Raw genomic sequence first — 20,455 nt, 5'->3', positions numbered from 1 at the left:
ATTTCACATTTCAACCACCGTACCTTTCTATATAATTTGTTTTTGTACAATGTCCCTCGACTTTTATTTTGAAACTCACTACCGGAAGCTCTGTGTTATTTCCCAATCACTCACAGCCTTACTCTTCCGGAAAGTGTAACTAGTTTGCAGAAGGAGAGCAGGTGAGTGTAATCACCTCGAACTTTTTAAATTAACGTAACACAGGGGCAGTTCAGCCATTTACGTTAAAAAAGAGACTATTTAACTGTAATTTAAGTGGCGGGAATGTCTGTTCATGTGTCAATGACTCGGTGTTGAGAGGGGCTGCAGTATTATGAGCCTTTACCTACTTTTCTCAAATATCAATAAATAATTCGTGCATGTACTGCTTACAAAAGGTCAGTTAAATGTACCTTTTCAAAGTAAAAAAATATAATAACCCCTTCAGTTAAAAGGTGGGATAAAGTATAGGTATAATAAAATAAACACAAAAAGCAAATATATACATATCTGAAGTAACAGCTTTTCTGTGATATCTCATCCAGCCTCTCTGTTCTGAAGACATGATGGCAACATGGCGGCCTTCTCCTCTGCCGCTGCTGATTCTCTTGTCGTGGAGCTGTGTGTCCGTTCAGAGCAGCAAGACCAACTTCGTCCTGATGATGGTGGACGACCTGGGGATTGGAGACCTGGGCTGCTATGGCAACACAACACTGAGGTACGGACATGTTGCTCTCTGGGGATGGACGGCCTAAATAAAGCTTTGGCACTGTAATCCTACCGGCTGCTTGTTTTAAAGTATTATACCTGTATTTCACTTCTTAAAACACGGGATTCAGATTTGTTCTCAAAATTCTGACTGAAATGTGTGACTTTGTGATTTGCAGGACCCCCAACATTGACCGGTTGGCCCAGGAAGGGGTGAAGCTGACTCAGCACATCGCTGCAGCGAGCCTCTGCACCCCCAGCAGGGCGGCGTTTCTCACCGGCAGATACCCGATACGATCAGGCCAGTTCAAAGACACTAACACAGAATACCTTTAGTGACTGACCATGCTAAATGAACCACTCCCTGCAGGAGGCCAATTAAAAGTCTAAATTATGAATGAGTGTTTGAGTACACAAAAAACACTATCAGATCACACATTATAACTGATTTTATATTCCATCTCTAACAGGTGTAGCTGGTGATATCAGACCTGGAGTTTTTATATTTAACGCAGCGTCTGGAGGACTTCCCAGCCAAGAGGTGACGTTTGCTAAGATTGCCAAACAGCAGGGCTACGAGACCGCTCTCATCGGTACATTTTAAATGACTAAGTGGTTTACCTTGCATTTATACACTTGTGTACTTAGAACAGCAGTGTTTAGGAAATAGGAAACCATTTTTTCTCAATTGCTCATTCCCTTCTTTTAAAATGCCTCCTGTTACCAGGAAAATGGCACCTAGGACTCAACTGTGAGAGCAGTGACGATCACTGCCACCACCCGAGCAACCACGGCTTTGACTACTTCTTCGGGATCCCTTTAACCAACCTGCGGGACTGCCAGCCCGGACACGGCACCGTGTTCCGGATCTATAAATATTTACCGTACGAGACAGTGGGCATCGTCCTGCTCACTGCAGCCTTCCTTCACTACAGAGGAGTGATCACGGTCAGCAGAGGGCTGCTCCGGATCCTGCTCTCTCTGTCGGCTGCCGCCACTTGTCTGACTGTGGGATTCATCATGATGATCCCGTACCTCAACTGTGTCCTCATGAGGGACCACAGGGTTGTGGAGCAGCCGTTCACATCTGAAAACCTGACCCAGAGGATGACTCATGAGGCCGTGGACTTCTTGGAGAGGTACTTTCCTGATCCGTGTGTATCCCAAAGGTCCAATGCTCCTGTTGAATCATCAATTCGGCTAATGACTGTGGAGCCAGAAGGGGTTACATGCTGACTTATTTCCTGGTTTTAGGAGAAAGCAAGCATCATAAAGAAAGCACTTTTAGAACCACCACAAAATCTTTATTTTCATCTTACATGATTAAGCAAATCTGACCTGAACTGTAGCTCCAAAGGACATTTTCTCCTGCTGATAACTAAATTGTATTTTCTGTTTCTGCAGGAACTCTGCGAGACCGTTCCTGCTGTTTTTCTCTTTCATCCAGGTGCACACAGCCATGTTTGCTTCGGCAGAATTCAGGGGAACGAGCAGGCACGGCATCTACGGAGACGCTGTGCACGAAGTGGACTGGAGTGTAGGTCAGTCATTAAAAGGATAAGTGTGTTATTATCCCGTATTTTGTATTCTTCATAAGTTGAGCAACGTCTCATTCCTTCTCTCAGTACTTTCAGATTTGATGAATCAGCTTGTTTTTTTCAGATGTTACCCAGACAGGCAGTAAAAGTACATTTGTTTGGGACTACTTTCAGCAGCGGATCAATCCCCACTTTGTGATCTAGTGAGTTTCTTACGGTAGAAGCGGGATTTAATCTAAATCTGCTTAAGTATAATGGTATTTTCAATGTTTTTTGGAAAACAATGCAGCTCCATGGCACAGAAGAGTCATTACACACATAATTGGATACTTTAATTTTCGACTATAGAAAAACCGATTATCATTAGATGTACTGTATACTTAAATTACCATCAAGACATCAAAATAGAGCTTGTTTATCAAATCAAGCAAGACCTTGCCGTTGCAGACTGCAATGTAAAGTATTTGTGGTGTGTTCTCAGGTCAGATCATGCAGACTCTGGACACACTGAACCTGAGAGAAAACACTCTGGTTTACCTGACCTCAGACCAGGGGGCGCATCTGGAGGAGATCTCTGTCGGTGGGGAAGTGCACAGAGGGTCCAATGGAATGTATAAAGGTACAGCGTGATGACAAACACACATTTCTTTGGGATTTAAAAGTGGAAAATGATTTATAGTAGCTGTACTAATTTGAATCCCACAGCTTGAGAGAAGACCAATTAGTAGAATCCCTAGGAACAGGAAATAACACACTGGGAATATTTATTTTCCAGGCTGGTGGTTTGTCCCCAGTCAGCAGCAGGCTCTGGTCAATGATGAACAATCAATGGCTGCTGGACAAAGGTTCTCAGAGCAGATTGATGTCATCTTTGTGTTGGACTCAGCAGTTGGGATTGTAACACAGTCTGCTGTCTTTTATCTCTGCGAGAACCATCAGCGTGATGTTCCCTTACTTTACAAAGCACAGTTATTCCGAGAGCAGTGTTCCAGCAGCGGGATAACACCCCCCCCCCCCCCCTCTGTGTTGTTGTCTTCCCACTGAGCAGCAGGGAAGTCCACAAACTGGGAGGGAGGAATCCGAGTCCCGGGAATTCTGCGGTGGCCGGGGAACATCCCCGCCGGCAGAGAGGTTGACGAGCCCACCAGCAACATGGACCTGTTCCCCACGGTGGTGAAGCTGAGCGGAGCCTCTGCCCCACAGGACCGGTGAGGCAGAATTGCACGTGATCCATCGATGGCGGTACCAAGCTCCATCTTTTCATATCGTTTTAATCGAGTGACCCTCAGTGGCAGAAAACTACAGATCTGTCCCAGCCATTGTGATTCACAGTAATGAGTAGTACGATGTGTAGAGACGACTTCCTGTCCTCTTCTGTGCAGGGTGATAGACGGTCACGACCTCATGGATCTCCTTCAGGGCAGGGTGGACCGCTCCAACCACGAGTTTCTGTTCCATTACTGCAACGCCTTCCTGAACGCAGTCAGATGGCATCCCCAAAACAGTAAGCCCTCCCAACACGTTGCATGGTGTATAAAATATGAACTCTTCTTTCTTTCTGAGACTTTTATTTTGTGTTTTTTTTCTTCAGGTAGCTCCGTGTGGAAAGCCTTTTACTTCACCCCGAACTTCTACCCAGAGAACGGGACAGCCTGCTTCCACACACAAGCCTGCTTCTGCACGCCGGGCTTCGTGACCTACCACGATCCTCCGCTGCTCTTCGACCTCTCCAGGGACCCATCAGAGAGCACGCCGCTCACTCCCAGCACCGAGCCCGCCTTTTACCCGGTCCTGGCTGCGATGGAGGAGGCCGCTGAGAAGCACCGGAGCTCCGTGGAGCCGGTGGAGAGCCAGATGTCGGTGATGAACCTGATCTGGAAGCCCTGGCTGCAGCCGTGCTGCTCCACACTCACACAGCTCTGCGAGTGCCAGCAGGACCAATAGGTATTAAGAGAGGGGGATTTCAGGGTTTATACCTGCAAACACTTTCACAGCAACAAGTCTGATTGGTTGACGTGAATGATTGGCATCAGCACTGATGTGGAAACCCTCCAGAGCTATGATTCTATTGTGTTTTTTTATTTCAAAGTAAACGTAGAATTTTCTGGCCCGGCCCTCAGGAAGCAAACGTTTGTTTTGTCTGGGAGCTTGTTGAGCTTTTGTTTATTAGTTTCCCTTTCAGGATGGATCTCCCAGCAGCCCCCTGACTGAGAAAGAACGTCTGCTGTGGTAATGTGGTTACTGCGGCAATCACATTTCCCGAATGACTTTAGACGTGAGCAGAAGCACAACGCATGAGTGTTTGCAAGTTGCATACCTGCGAGGATTTCCCTTCCTCTGTGGAAAATGATACTTTGTTGTTGTTGGTGTTCAAGCTATGTGTGTAACAGACTGGTTCTGCTCTTTCCGGTTCATGTTGCAGGTGTGGCTTTGCATGGCTGTAATGTGAAGTCAGACTAATGAAGCTGTCCTGTTTTCCATACTTCAGTGTTTCATTACTGAGGAGGAATTTTCCTACAAGAATAGCCAAAACAAAAAGTATAAAGAACACAAGCCGGGGAATCTTTTCCCCCCGGGGGGAATCTGTAAATTAAGGGAAGCTTTAATTGAGCCTCATTAATGGAGCCAGCAGGTGGGCTTGCATAACGCTCGAGTGGAAACACTACTGGGTACATCTGTGTGTCATGGCTTACATATGAAAGCTATTTAAGGTGTTGATGTTTCTTTTTATATGGTAATTATGTATTTTTACGGTGCCTCAGCATCAGTTATGAGTCAATTAGCGCTGTGTATTTGAAATGTTCAGATTACCAGTGTTGGTACCCTAACTTGAGTTTCAGTAACATAAAGTCACAAACTTTTTTCTATTTGACAATAATAACAAGGATTGTTAAATGTGTTAAGGGGCCATATCGGGCTCCTTTTCAGGTTCATGATGGTATTTTCTGTGACATGTTCACATGCTTTAATGTTAAAAAAGGACAGTTTTTTAATTCTGCAGTGATTCATGATTTCTTGCTACAAAACGGCTCATATGTTCTTTTAAATCAGTGATTTAAATGGATTGATATTAGAATAGGAAGTTAAGTGAAGTATCGCCTATAAAGCTGTATTTTACTGTAGGGTTTTATAGTTTGAAAAAAGCATATGGTAGTTTTGTGCCAAAGGGAAAGCACTCCTTACCATGGGAGAACTTTCCCACAGCGGAGTATAGAGTCAGGATCCTCATGTAGTTGCTTTTGTCTCTTTGAAATACAGTACACGCTGCAGGACTCTACTCTATTGATGTCCGATACCAAGCCCGGGTCTTCCTGCTGTTCTGATATGTTGTAGTAAATTAAAGAAAGGTCCTATGTAATGTTCCACTTGGCTCCTTTGGGGCATAGATAGTACAACATAATCAATTTGCCTCGTTCCTTGTAAATCTCTCTTCATTGAAGCAGCGTCTCCGTCCGTCCTGAGGGTGGAGCACCCGTCTGATAGAGAACCCGCTCACGCACAGACACCCAGACGAAATGTCCGGCACTTCAAAGACGAAGCTCCATCCCCGGCATCCTGAGGGAGCTCCCAACATCCATGATGGCGGAGTGGACTTCCTGCTGCAATATCCAATGTGTTTCCCCTCAGTGCTTCGAGCTAGGTGAGTTAAATGCCTCCTTGGAAAATTGATGAGGAGCTCACATGAGGGCTTTTTTATCATGTCGAGCTGCAGAAGAAAGGGCCCACAATGTGATGGAAAATCCTGTTGGCTTTTTGCTAAAGGAGCCCTCCCGATGCTAACTTTTAGCCTACAAAAAGACATCATCACTGCACCACTCTGGATCCTAACGAACAAGAACAAAAAACAATATTTTAAAACTTTTATTTTCTTAAAAACAACTGAAATCACAAGGGGAATAAATATATTAAAATCCATAAAATTCATATCTCTGTAAATGGCACTATGTTTCTTGTTTCTTCATCATCTCATGGGGCCGTCAGCTCATCAAGGCCTCTCTCTTCAGGAACCTCACAGCGTCACTGAAGCCTTCCTCACAGAGAGCATGCATTCCTCCGCTAGGGGGGGGGAACAGAGCCTGGTTCAGGCGTTTGATGTTCTCCATGGAGAGCTGAGGAAGCCAAAGAAACATAGCATGTTAGATTACAAGAACATCACAGACAGAAAATGAACAGTAACCACAAGTAACCTGCAGTATTTATGACATATGTTGAAGACCCACAAGACCCCGCTTCGTTTAGTTTCCCATTTTTAGACCAGTCTGATCGAGTACTCACTGCTACGTTCATGTTGGCCAGCTTGAGTTGAGTGTTGAGGCGACCCCTGTGGACAGGGCACACGTCCTGCAGTCCAGCAAAGGGAGACACAGTGATGGTCCGTCCCACAGGCAGAATGGGCAGGCTGTCAGTGAAGCCTCCATCAATCCATTTCTAAAAAGAAAAACACAGTGTGGATACAGTCATAGTGTGACTCCAAATTAGGTAGAAAATAGATGTGTGTTATTTGTTCTCTTTTCCTAAACTGCAAGACCTTTACCTGTCCTCTCAATTCCACTGGTTTGAGTCCAGCATAAACAGGCACAAAGCTGCTGGCCAGTAGCGCCTGGGAACGTTACAAAAGAGTTATTAAATCAGAAAAGTCTTCGTCTTGCAGCCAGTTCAAACATTGATTCATCAGCAGGAAGAAAAGCTGGACATTTTGGCCTCGTCTGCAACTTACAAGAGCAATACTTTCAGTAAAAGTCACATAAAGAGGAGGAAATGTAACAGTTGGGCCCCTTAAATCCTGCATGTAGACCTTCATTACACAATGACTGACTTTGTTGGTGTCACTTTCTGGTCAAAGTAGTAAAACAAATCTTGTAGAATGAATAAAAACGGGGATGTTAAATTATTCATAAAGATTTATGGCGGCCTTTTAAAGAATCAGCGTCATGTGTGAGAGGAGGAGGGGGTGTACCATTATGAGCTCATCTCTGGAGCTAAACCTGGACACGATGTGGTTCTTGCCACTTCTGGAGTGTGTTATGGAGATGTGGAGTCGCTCCGAGGCCAGACTGTGAGCCTCACTGGGCAGAATGTCTTCTATCCCGTCCCTGCGGTGAATACACAATCAGATGATTCATTGATAGACCCATTATCAGAGGAGATGAGGAAAAATTGTGTGAAATGCTGTTATATTTTCAGTCGCATGGGAGGGAAATTGTCATTTTGTCTCAGTGTAAACGTATTTACCGCAGTTCAAGCATGAAGTCGTATCCTGGTGTGACGGCCCCAAACCGCTGCCTCCTCACGCTGTCAGCAAACCTGTAGGTGAACTCTTTACAGTTCTGCAAGAGAAGGAAGCAAATCACATCACACTTCATTCAGTTATACTGCCACTCAAATCACACCTTGCTGTTCATTCAGTTTTGAAAATTCTCCAACCCACTTAGCAGGGCCACCATACCTCTAACTTGTCAGGAGCTGTGATCATTACAGCAGCCACCAGGGCCCCGGCAGAGGCCCCTGCGCAGGCCCTCAGAGAGCCCAGCAGCCTGTCCCCGTGGCGGAGAAAGGCCCTGACGGCACCCAGGTGGTAGATCCCCAAGAAGCCACAGGCAGCGAAGGACAGGTTCAGGACTGTCATCCTCAGAACCTGCAGAGACACCAATGATCAGGACAAAATAACAAGGTAATAACTATTGCAATAAAATAAATAAGGTTTTTAGTTTTACAGAGGACACCAGAATTAAGGATCATTTAAATTACAATTTGAAGGTAATATTGAGTGCAATTTCTAAATAGAAAAAGGTGTAATTTTGACGAGGCTCTAACAAATACACATTACGAATGTATAGAGAATTACAGATTTAAGGTCTCTTATTCTTTTGCCTAAAACTCCACTTATATTAATATACATTATTAATATGAATAGCAGTAATAATGATATTTAATTATGAATTATTTAAACACATTTTTGTTATGGAGCCAACTTTGTTATTAAGTTCAGGTTGGTTTATATTTAGGAGTTATTAATGACATACTTTTTAAAATAAATTACGTAAGGTTTTTTTTTTTTAATGAATGACGGAAGGTACTTAGTGCAACGTGAACCGAGAAATGAAGGCTAGCTAACGAGTGATTTGTCCTCTGTCAGGCTGAAGAGAAGGAGAAGACTTACCGTGTTAACACTCCACAGCTTTGGCTTGAACTCATGTTCCTTCGTTTCATTCACAGGTAGCTACACAGGCTAAAATAAGTCGTTGCTGCTCGTTGTAAACATGTAACACGTTAGCTTGTTACTAAAAAAACTACACTTCCTGTGGACCGGAAACAGAAACAACAGTATATCCGCTTATGATTTTCAAAATAAAACAGCAAATGAATTTAAATGCCGTTTTTCTTCTCACACTGTAGTTGTAATTTAAGAAAAAACAACTTGCACTTTCAGTATGGTTACTTATTCTGTGATGCCACAGCGCCTCTCTAAATGGTATGGTGAATGTGTGTTGAAACATGGTATTATGCTCAGACTAGTCGTGCCTTTCGACCAATCAAATCGCATCAACGCTGTACTGACGTCAGCAAGTAACAACATTCAAGTGCAGTTATGGAGATTTTGAGTTTTTAGGAACAATTCCTTTTACTAAATCACCACTACAATAGAAAATTAAATGGTATGGCAGGCCAACTCCCAGACGAACTAGAGCTTTGTATAGAGAGGAAAAAAGAGGGATTCAGACTTTTAATTATGTCAATCCTGTCTGCAGGAGTGGCCAGCTTAAGCAGCTAGTTTGCTAGCCAACACATCTATTGACATTTTGGAGGACCTGAAGGCTGCTGGGAAATTCTACGACATGGATATTGACCACTTCACTATCACGTAAAACAGGAGAATGGCCTTCCTCTACAAACGGGGTGAGTGAAATGCACACCCCCTTCCGTCTGTGACGCTACTGTTTATTGAACTGCCTGTTTGCTATGCGTGTAGTTTCTTAAGTTCCAAATCTGCAGTAATCTCCCATTTATAAGGAAGAGTGGGTAGAAAGAAGCTCTCTCTTGTTGTTGTTGTTGTTGTTGTTGTTGCCTGACTGAGCAGTCCTCTGTAGACCTTGGTTTAGTTTGTGTTGCACTTTGTTTGTCCTTGGTTGTTTTTGTTCTATTGAGTATTGAGTACATTTTTGTCCAGTCTTTTGCAGTTTTCTCGAGTTTATTACATACTCTTTATTTTTAGTTTGGGGGTGGAAGCTCTGGGTGCCAGGTCGTATTTATATTTTGTGTGCCGACTGTTGCTCCATTCTTTAATGTTCAAAAAGCTCTTCATTTTTCTCATACTGCCTGTGCCGCAGCACCTCTTTTCACCCTCTGTCTGAAACCAGAGCCCAGTCTGCTCTGATTGGTTAGCTAGCCAGCTCTGTTGTGATTGGTCAACCTCTTAGGGATGTCCAGCCCCTTAGCCTTTCAAGTCAACGTGTCAGCGTTAGCCAATAGAAGCACCAGTGTTCCCTGGGGATGTCACAGAAGTAAACAAAGCTATATTTTCATTTCAAAAACTTTAAAACTCTCCCACAGGATGCTTGGTAGTTTGTCATATAATAAACCAGAGTGTATTTTATTATTTGCCCTGCATTGTCGCTTTCCCACCTAAAGCAGAGTCCCTGGAGTGCAATCTTTTCTTTGCTACCTCTTCAGTCAGCGTTTATTTCCCATGGACCGTTTGCATCAGTATTCTCCGCGCTTCCTCTCGCCCTGTTATGCTGGAACATCAGCAAAAATGTCTCGGCCCTTTAGGGTGGCTTTTGATTATGTATGGACTCCAAAGGATTAGGTGGAGCTGAACTCCTGTATCATGGAAAGGGGATAATACATTTTGTTTGGTCAAGGATTAACACAGATGCCAGTGACAATTGAACGCAGCAGAGATTTCAGAGTGTGGAACGAGTTACAAAATGATCAGCTCCCATTATTCAGGATGATCTAGGACTGAACTTTAATTTGAATTCGTACTGAGGTTCTGTCAGTCCTCTGGTCAGTGTGCTGTTACTTTTCTGCTGCCATGCTTTGAGCAGAGAGCGCCGCAGTATCGTGTGAGAGGAGATTACTACTATTAATACTGCAATACACTAATTATTGGCAGCTGCAAACCATATACTGTATCATCTTTCTTCACGACTGATAAGTTCACATGTTAATGTAAACATTTAATATAATTTATACATTTTTTATTTCCTCTTTTATTGAACATTTTTACTTTAAATCTTATTTTTTTCAAAATTATCTTCATTTCTTTTTGCATTCTCTAACTTCTTATGTTTATATAAATACTTTTACTTAACTTCATCTTTTTGTTGCACATTTTTCTTATATTTATACATATTTTTATTCAATTTTAGTTTTTCATTTATATTTTAATTAAATGTATTATGTTTATATAAATAATGTATTTTTTTATGCCACATTCTTACTTTTAATTTGTTTATTAAAACATACCTTTTTTCAGACTGAAATAGAGCAACTGTCATTAAAGTGTTTTGATTGTGTATGTCAGAACAGATATTTACACCGTCACATCATCCTTTTCATTAAGAGGGTTATGAAAAACCAATTAGAGCAGAGGCTTATATCCAATAAATAGAAATAATGAATTCAGACCGCTTCAGTCATTGGCATTAACAACAAGGGATACATTTAGTTGTTGTTTTATTGTTGGGGACTTTTTCTACGCGATGCTCAAGTGAGTATCTTTGGCAGCATGTGTGTGGAGTTCAGTGAGGGTGTGTGTTACAAACATGTCACTAATTTTAAGTTTCTATTTTAAGAATGTGATCACATGATTCCGTCTGATATTATTGCAGATCTGCTGTAAGCTAACTAGCTAACCTTGTCATCTCATATATACTGAGTGTCCCCTTGTTTGTGTTTTTAATTAGCATCATTTCTGAAGCTGCAGCCCTTTTCTCCTAATGTAAGTTCTTCAGGCCGTTGTACTGCGTTTCCACCTGTTGTCCACCGTACAATTGTGCCCAATTTGACCTTTGTACATAAGTATAAATCAGGAGGATCTCAATATCTCAAGGCAGCTCTCTGAAGACCGTCACTGAACTTCAAACCCAGACTATTTGACCTAAAACCAGACGGACAGACGACCACCCTGGTTGCCAAATAACTCCAGGTTAATTAAATCCAGAAAAATGCTAATGTGCTTGTACAGAACAAGTTTCAGGTCATTAACATTCCGTTCCCAATAACAGGCCCGATATTACTATGGGTAACACACCACAGCTCAATGAAACGTACAAAAGACTATAACACCCTTGAAACAGTCGCACAAATTAAACACACATTGCAGAGAGCAGCATTAAGCGAACTCCTTCAAACATTTTTCAAGCACCAGCAGAGGTCAGACTCATGATGCTTCAGCGCCGGGCTGTGATTTAATTATTCCCCTTTAGATAAAGGAGCTGCTGGTTATGGAGTGGAAAGCCTGCGGCAGTGGAGCTTAGCGGCAAGAGAGCACATGTGCAGAACAGCACAGCATCCATGAAACTCAAGGATAAAAGAAATGGAAAAGTCCAATTTCAGATATCAGACTCATTATCCCGAGCAAAGTTATAATTAAGAGGCACTTTCATAAAATCGCTGAAGGGAACATCATCAGAGACATCCGCTGTGAGGAGTGTTTGCCTGGAGAAGGGCTTTTTAACGGGCAGATTGGGGGGAATGCACCCCCCTTAACCCAAGCTGGAGACATGTCAAGGTCAAACAGATAAAGTAATCTGTTGAAAGATCAAATGGTTTCTGTAGATCGAAAATAAAATGCTGTGTTGAGGCTGTGCAGAGGGGAGGAATCAAAGAGGAATTGAAAGCTGAGAGAGTACAGAAAGAGCCAAAGAGAGACTGGATGGGAGGCCATTAGGGCAATCACATCAGCGCAGGGTAAAGCTGTACCTGTCACAGCGCTGCAGATCTGCAGCAGGCCAGGATTAGTCACCTCATCAGAACATGAATCATCATAACGGCGGCTCAGTGTTCCAGGCATTTCAATGCAAAGCCCCGATCCTGGGAGACTAATTAAAAATCAGTTACTGACAGACAACAAAGAGAGCCGCTCTGCTTCACAAACACACAACAACATGATTGAATTACATCTGAGCGCAGACGGAGTTCAGGGTGAAGTGACGGCACACATTCAGCCATTGAGGACATTCAGAGGCATCGATCACAGGAAGCAGATCGTCTCGGGCAATTTCTGAAATCTTACAGTGTCTCCGGAGGAAAATAGAGGACAAACTATTTGAGGAAGGGAAAATTGGATATCCTTCAGGAGGACGAAGGAGGAAAAGAGTGTAATTGTGATTCTTGGAACGGACGCTCAGGCAGGGGAAAAAAAAAAAAGAGAAACGGTGTTCTGTATCACATTTAGGCCCAGGCGAAACTCAATCGCTTTCTGCAGTTTACTTGAAAGGAAAGGGCTAAAAGTTTCGGGACCTTGCAGTAATTGGACAATTTCGAAACCAACTAGAGAAGTGCAGCATCCAGAATCTGTTCCATTTGAAGGGAAGGCAATACAGGTGGGGGGTTGTTTGTGTCAAAGTGGGCTCCATTCACTCTATACTTGAGAGACTATAACTACTGTATACTTGTATAGATAAAGATACCCTTTCTGAATGATGGCATCTGATAATAAAGCATTTAAACATATCATATAGCTGTTGTTGTTATCCTAGTGCTCAGCCCTATAGTATTTCAGAATAAATCAGAACCAAAATCTGAAAAAACAAACAAATATTACTTATTTTTACTAGGGAAATAGGCTTTTGGGACATTTATAAAATAAATACAAGGTTAAAGTAATGTAGGAATGTAAATGATAATGGTAAAATAAACAAAATTGTAATGAAATACAAATATTAAAGGCAGTAAAATGTCAAATGAAGTACAAATATTAGTGTGTACATAAGAATTTAAAGTAAAAATGAGTTAAGTAAATGTCCTTTAAATTGAGTATTTATATAAACATATGAACATACTAAAATATATAACATGTATTTTACAACATATGATAGTTTCTACTTATGAAGCATTGCAGATTTGCTTATCCGGTCAGATTTTGCTCCTGCAAAGCAAACGCGTCTTGGTCAAATAGACACTAATGATTGGAGAACCCAAAGGCGTCCTCAATAAATAAGTACCAGATAGAAAAGAAGCGTAACTGAACATTTGGATAACCGTCTCTGTTGAAACCAAAAGTAAAACATAGTTTCCTTAAGAGTGCATCATCAGGGAATACTAATACTTCATTATAACGTTCTCTGCATAACAGACGTATAATCTCCTTTCTTCTCTCAGTGATAACGTGACAAACATCAAACCGAAACGGTCATGAATTATTGCTCGTTGCCTTAAAGCTGGCTGTGTCCTCACACTATGGGTTTTCAGACGGATTAAATATTTATCATCCGATCCAAAAATAAGGCTGTAAATCCATCTCTGAATCTCCAGAAAGAGACACCCGGGCTTTTGTATCATTATTAACATATTTTCATCTTGTCTTTGATCCGCAGCGCTACATTCCACTACAGCACGGCTTTCAGACTCCTCTTACAAACCCGATCAATGACTTGACTCGAGATACATGTGAGCTATTTCTGTTTCACACCTCGTCTTTAACCAATACACACTGTTGGCATCAGGAAAAGCATTAGTGTAACACGGGAAAAAGGCTCTTGTTGGTTTTGTGTAAAAATCACTCTTATAAACAGGAAAACCAATCTCAGATTCTTGGAGAAAAGCTTATTAAATATAGATCCCCATAGTCTATATAGCATTAGGTGGATTTCTGCTTGGACATTCTATCAATTTATATCAATATGGGTCAGAGCTAAACTAGCAGAGGCTGTCGTTTAGTCCAAAAAAGAGATTTCCCATAATTAAACTAAACAAAAGGTGTTCCCTCTGTTAAATTGCGATCTGTTATACGCATGTTAAATGTGTTACACCTGAGATAACGCTGATGACATCACTGTGACATCATTAGGGTTATTTTCTCCATCTTGCCATACAAGACAAAATACAATTGGCTGATTTGAACGAACCCTGACTAGGATTACTGAACATTTCAGCTGTAATATTAACCTATCTTTACTTTGTATCTGTCTGTATCAACAAAACTCAATTCCCAGTGATACATTCAGAGTTTTATACACAAGTTAGGCTATGCTAGCCAATTAGCACGACTGGCTAACTAGCTAAACTGGGGTTTTGTTGACCTATTGAAGATGGTTTCCCAGGTTCATGGAAGAAAAGTGAATTTGATATTAGTTTTCAGTTCAAAATGAGCTAATATGAACACAAACTGGCTTAAGCAAGTAAAACTAAATATGATCTTTGTGAGATAATTCACTAGTTGACTAACTTTAAGGGGATTTGGTTCTTTAACCACAAACTATATGGCAGCATCCTTTGAGAGCAGATCATAGGATCAATATTGTTTCTGTTTTCATATATTATGTTTAGGTTTCGCCTTACGAATGTGCTGCTGCGCTGATTCAAACGGACACGTTGATCCCTGAAATCCAATAGTCATTTCAGGGATGAGAGCGTTATCTCCTGGAAATCTCCCCGCGTTGTCATTTTGAAGATTGCCTCGCTATAGGTGAGATTTTTTATACAATTGCACAGTATTTGTTTTCTCTCAACACAATGTTTTAAATAAAACAAGCCAGAGAAGTCAGACAGCTGCTGTCACATTGCTCTGCTGTGTGTAATTTTCCCTGGGAATCCTTTTCCCCTGCATTACGCTCAGCACACATAACAATGTTTCATGCTTGTATGCTGCAGGGCAGGCAAGTCTCTAAGGAGACAGCTGCCATGTCCTGACTAATTTGAACAACATACAAACTGATTATAAACAGGAGGCCGCGGGGCATTCTTTGTTTTCAATTTCAATGCTCCATCACAGCGTGAGAGCGAGTCGCGAGTCGCCTCAGAGCGCCGTGTGCAGAATGATCAATACCGAGAGGGATGCACACACTGACATTAGCCCATCCAGTGTTTGCTTTGGGCCCCTGGTTAGTGGAAGACGCTCCGATCGTTTCATTGATGCAGCCGGCCTGGAAATGCTGAGCAGGGCAGTCTGGGTAATTAGCCATTAGTGTTAGCTTAAGCACAAAGAGCACATTACAAAAACCCAGAGCATGTAGAGCTTCTCATGTTCATGTGTTTTGTCTAGGGGGGTCAAACATACCGTCTGGTGACTCTGCATAATGTAAAAATGACAAGACATTAACATCACAACTTTCATGTATTCTGTATGTTATCTTTCAAGTGTTTCATAATGTTTTGTACTTAAACCTACACCGCCTGGCCAAAAAAAAGGTCACACTCTAATATTCGTTGGACCGCCTTTAGCTTTGATCACGGCACGCATTCGCTGTGGCATCGTTTCCACAAGCTTCTGCGACGTCACAACATTTATTTCTGTCTTCTCCGGCACATCCCAAAGATTCTCAATCGGGTTTCAGGTCTGGACTCTGTGGTGGCCTATCCATGTGTGAAAATGATGTCTCATGCTCCCTGAACCACTCTTTCACAATCTGAGCCCGATGGATCCTGGCATTGTCATCTTGGAACATGCCCGTGCCATCAGGGAAGAAGAAATCCATTGATGGAATAACCTGGTCCTTCAGTATATTCAGGTAGTCAGCTGACCACATTGCTGAACCTAGACCAGACCAACTGCAGCAACCCCAGATCATAGCACTGCCCCCCCCCCCCCAGGCTTGTGACCTTCTTTTTGGCCGGGCAGTGTATCTCAGAATGTTCTTTATTGCACTAAAACAAAGGGAGTTGTCGTTATTTCAAGGTTATTACGCTATGATTTTACTGATCCGGCCCTCTTAAAACCAAATGTGGCTGTTTGTGGCCCCTAAACTAAAATGAGTTTGACCCCCCTGGTGTAGTGGATACCTCCGGATTGATTTCATCACTCCAAAATGATGCGTACAGACCATACATCCCCTTACAACACGTGGCTATGATGTGATTTCCTCTCACTCTCCTCTCTGGGTTACACAATCGGCTTTATGTTTCAGTCCTGCAGAGGAACAGTGTGAAAGCAGTGCTGTGTTCAGCCCTCTGCCACAGTGTCAGAGTGACTCACTGTCCAGAGTCTCACTCTCTGTATTCCTTCAGAAGTTCAGTCATTGGCCCAGCTGCAGTATGGAGTCCAAGGTTCATGGACATGCTGCTCTGTCATAAATATATTTGAGTTATTTCGCTTTTACGTCTTCTATTCCTGATACATTTCTACCCCCTCTCATTAATTCTTTTAAACACGTTTATTCATTTGTTAGAGCAGCTGATTTTTCCATCCCTTAACCTTGGAATTGAAAGTAAATGTTTAACAAAAGCAGCTCTCTTCTACCTTAGATCAGGGATTCCCAAAGTGTGGTGCGTAGAACGTAGAAGGGGGTGCGCCGCAAAACCTAGATAATAGGTCTAGCTGATGTTACAGTATATTGTTTGTGGACTAAAGCAAAGTCATTTTGTTGTCATCAATTGTGCTGAACACAAGAGGAAGCTTTCGTAATGTAACCTTCGATAGTTATACAATAACACACTTAGTTTCTATAACTCTTTATCTGTTTCCAACCTTTCAAACTGCTTCTTGTACTGCTGTCAAATGTAAACCCCCCCCCTTTTGGAGATGTAAATAGGTAAATCATGTATCTAAATTTTAAGAAGACTTGGATTAAAGCAGATTATTCTTCATAGCAAAACAATGTCTGTAACTTGAATTACGGCCAGTGAGTATTCTCAATTTCCCAGGATCCTCAATGGGTGTAATGGACCTGAACCACTTCCTGTGTAAGCCTAAGAAACTTAACTAATCTGGTTGCAAAGTTAGGATTTCAGTGCCTAAATTCAATCATCATCTTACTCTTATAGTGTTAATGCCCTTTGGTGTGCTGCAGAAACTTTGTTCTACGAGACAGTTTATGCATCGGTGTCTCCACTGGGAAATAAATGGTGGTTATAGACTGTATCAGACTGCCGTCTCATATTGGCCTTTAATAGCATATAGGACATTGAAAAATTAATGCCTTTCCTCAATAAACAGGTTGGAGACCCTCACTGTTGCTTGCTATTCTCCCAGCATCTTCAGAAGTGTCACTCTGAAAACATTTAATCAAAATCAGCCTTCAAGATTTGTATTATGCTGTGGAAAGTCGGTGCATCGAATAGCAGTTTTCTTTCCCTCCGTGGGAAACACTTTACACTCGACTTAAATGAAACGCTGCTTTCAATCCTGAATAAGCGGACACTTTTTTTGAAAGTGTCTTATCTCACTGTCTATACAAAATAGTGCAAGGTAATCTTCTCTAAATAATCTGTGTGACCGTAGAGAGTTCTCGTTTCGCCTAAGATTTATCTAATGAGTATATTTTCCGGTGAGGTTTTGCCGTTGCTCAGTCAGAGCAGAACGCTGCTGCCCTTTCATTCACTTATTTCTATTCCCGGGTGGATCTGACCTGGAAAGGTTAGGCCACTCTTCCGTAAAAGTCAAGCTGCAGCTCAGAATTGTAGTTTTCTTTAAAAAATGACATTTGGTCTGACGTGATTTCTGGCAGTTTATATCCTACCATTTCTACACCGCAGAAACGGTGTCTTTGTGTTGTTCGCTGTGGGGTTTAGAACAATGTAAATCAAAGTTTTTCTTCCACTCTGAACTGAAGACTAGTGTGGACTGGAGTTAGCTGTCATTGCGTTAAACCAGTGTTACTTTCCCGGCTCCGATAGTATTATATACACTTGTAAAGCATTATAAATAAATAGTTTTAAACTGTTTATTCACTAGAAATAATACAACCGAGGTTACGTGCTGCTGCATCCACACCAAGTATAGTTGCATTAGTTTATTGTAGGACATTATTGTTCTGTTAGGGCCCTAGCAATGACTGCAGAACCATATGGGACTGTTTGTTTTCTCAGCATGAAGAAGTAATTCCTATTTCCTGTTTGGTTTAACGAATGATTGACCTTTTTGGGAAGCAGGTGTAAGAAGCATTAACTTGTCACAGTGCAGCAAAAAACCTCTTCAGATGGAATGCTAAGCACTTTATATGGAGGCCCGGAGGGGACGATAAGGAGGGAAAAGTAAACTAACAAAACGTTTGCGTTTAGGCAGCTACAGGAGTTTGCAAAAAAGCCTTATGGGGCACAAGGAATACTCATTTAGTGCAGGCCATGGTCCCTGCGCCTCTTTCCCCACCGTTCTATCAGAGAGAGACCTTCTTTTAGCAGCTGTAGCAACTCCAAAACAGCAGCTACCCAAAGTGTTGTTATCCCAACGGCTCGACTGCCCCGCTGCAGGTTTGCAAACTTTAAGCAAAAGTGCTTCTCTGCTTTTTTCCACTTTTTGATTTGTTTCCCTCTATTTCCTTTTCTGGCCTCTGTTCATTTAAGATGTAGCGAATTAAAAGTGGAAGAGCTGTGCAGATGTAAAAGTGGTAGTGTTGTCGTTATGTAAGAGCAGCCTGATCTAGCAGTCTGCTGTAGTTTGTACTTGGTAATTACTATAGATAGACGTCACGTTGCAGACAGCACTTTAACCAGATATCAGACAAACTAGCTTGGGGAAGTCGGTAATGTATCGATACTCCAGGCTTCTCTTCCCATCAGGTTTTTTCCAGTAACAGTTGCACACCCAAGCTTTAAAATGTAATTACTGTTTTACTACTTTTTCTCCACCATCCTCTTAAGGTGATTGTAAGGCATAAGACAAAGGGAGAGCTAAAGGGGAAAAAATGACCCCTGATTCTAAAAATTCTCTCCCCTCTGGCTGCTTCTAAAAAAACCCTGACTGTAGGACACAATAACAAGACAACCTGTTTCCTTTATTTGGATATAAAGCTGCTCGGCTGCAGGCCATGGTGTCAACATCTATTCAGCCAGCCTCGGTTTACTGAAAGAGAAGGCCAGACAGTAGAGTGGGGGGTGTTTGTGCAGGTTAGCTGTTTTTTTTAACATCTGATGCGTAGGTGTATCCTCTGAGAGAACTTGGATGTGCAGTGCCGCCTGCTGCCATTTGGGGGGGCAGTTGCTCTGCTGCTGCTGCTGCTGCTCCTGGATCTGCTCCTCTATTCCGCTCTCTAACACAATCCAAAGAACCTTGCTCTGAAATAGACGTGCTTTAGTCCCGTCAGCCTCGGTAATACAATCACTTACCTAAGAGATGTTAGCGATATCCATCTATGCAGTGGCTGATTTTGTAGCCCACATCTCCCTGTTGCTATAGCGATCCTCCTCTAGCCGGACCCCTGCTTGCTGCCAGAGCACACTTTGTCAAGGTGGATAGATTTGAAGAAAAAAAAATGGATGTTGTGAGAGTAAAAAGGCTGTTTTGTCGGAGCAGTTGGAGGAAAGGTTGGGGGTTATCGGGAAGAAAATGCTGCTGCTGCATCGTGCTTATGATCCTGTAAAGGAGGTCATCTTTCTTTTCTGTTTTCCCGCTCTATTGCCCGCCACACTGATCAGACTAGTTATCACCAGCGATTATACAGCAACTTTATCCATTATTCATGACTCAGCAGAAGTAATAACACTTCCTTCCCGGGGCAAAGCAACCCATTTTTGGGGGCTGTTTAAACTCCCAGAGGTCTCCATTATGAGTCCTGAACCATAATGCAGTGTAAAGATGGGAAGCCCTGCGCCACATCATCAAATGTGAACTCCAGCCGCTTGCCGCTGGGATGGAGAGGCGAGCGTTCTGGTTAGCAATCACTCCAGGCGCACAACTCAACACTGCCAGAGTGCCTATTTGTTGTGCAGTGTGCTGTGAAACAAGCTTTTACACCTTCAGGAGTAATGCCCCTCTTCGTTTCAAACGCCCCCCCTGGAACTGAGTTGGAGATGTAGAGGGGGAAGGTTTGATATTCAAAATGTTTCCATCAGATCACACTGATTCACCAGACTGCAGCTTTGTTAATTTCACCAAACTCTTCCTCACCATTTTGACCCAGCACCAATCATAGCAGGCCCTCAGATGTGCATGGGCCGTTCTAGGACCAACAAGGGCCAGTAGCCCTCTAACACTGGGCTTGGACAGTCATGTAATGTAATACATTTAAACTAAGTTACTGAAACACGTATTGTTGACTAGCCCATGTTAGTCTAGAACTGCCACTGCATATCTTTCTCAAAACTCAAAATACTCCATTAATCTGATTCATAAATCAATAGTTGAATTA

The 20,455-nt window shown here is 42.3% G+C and overlaps 3 protein-coding genes across 5 annotated transcripts in view; 2 read left to right on the top strand and 1 right to left on the bottom strand.

Moving 5' to 3' along the window:
• The first annotated feature begins 21 nt into the window (after nucleotides 1-21).
• On the top strand, nucleotides 22-6,149 carry sts (steroid sulfatase (microsomal), isozyme S). Its single transcript, XM_063877554.1, has 10 exons — nucleotides 22-161; nucleotides 525-697; nucleotides 867-988; nucleotides 1,158-1,280; nucleotides 1,415-1,826; nucleotides 2,092-2,228; nucleotides 2,707-2,844; nucleotides 3,274-3,433; nucleotides 3,608-3,729; nucleotides 3,817-6,149. Exons 2-10 carry the CDS (start codon nucleotides 543-545, stop codon nucleotides 4,167-4,169), a joined length of 1,722 nt encoding a protein of 573 aa, XP_063733624.1. The 5' UTR covers nucleotides 22-161; nucleotides 525-542; the 3' UTR covers nucleotides 4,170-6,149.
• pnpla4 (patatin-like phospholipase domain containing 4) lies at nucleotides 6,072-8,527 on the bottom strand. The gene is made up of 7 exons (XM_063877555.1): nucleotides 8,386-8,527; nucleotides 7,672-7,860; nucleotides 7,458-7,552; nucleotides 7,183-7,318; nucleotides 6,760-6,825; nucleotides 6,501-6,653; nucleotides 6,072-6,334 (listed from the first exon to the last, which is right to left on the bottom strand). Exons 2-7 carry the CDS (start codon nucleotides 7,849-7,851, stop codon nucleotides 6,203-6,205), a joined length of 762 nt encoding a protein of 253 aa, XP_063733625.1. The 5' UTR covers nucleotides 7,852-7,860; nucleotides 8,386-8,527; the 3' UTR covers nucleotides 6,072-6,202.
• The window catches only part of pudp (pseudouridine 5'-phosphatase), a 66,148-nt gene continuing 51,986 nt past the window's right edge, over nucleotides 6,294-20,455 (top strand). For 2 of the 3 annotated variants that reach the window (XR_010165310.1, XM_063877556.1), the window contains exons 1-4: nucleotides 6,294-7,896; nucleotides 8,975-9,122; nucleotides 13,769-13,841; nucleotides 14,721-14,859. The gene's annotated coding sequence lies outside the window, so the exon portion shown is untranslated. The remainder of the gene's footprint in view (nucleotides 7,897-8,974; nucleotides 9,123-13,768; nucleotides 13,842-14,720; nucleotides 14,860-20,455) is intronic. The other variant, XM_063877557.1, reaches the window with a different exon arrangement.

This window comes from Eleginops maclovinus, chromosome 24 (assembly GCF_036324505.1).
Source record: "Eleginops maclovinus isolate JMC-PN-2008 ecotype Puerto Natales chromosome 24, JC_Emac_rtc_rv5, whole genome shotgun sequence".
Classification (NCBI taxonomy): domain Eukaryota; kingdom Metazoa; phylum Chordata; class Actinopteri; order Perciformes; family Eleginopidae; genus Eleginops; species Eleginops maclovinus.
The sequence above is the reverse complement of the archived record's forward strand: the minus strand, read 5'-3'. Positions and strand labels throughout refer to the sequence as shown.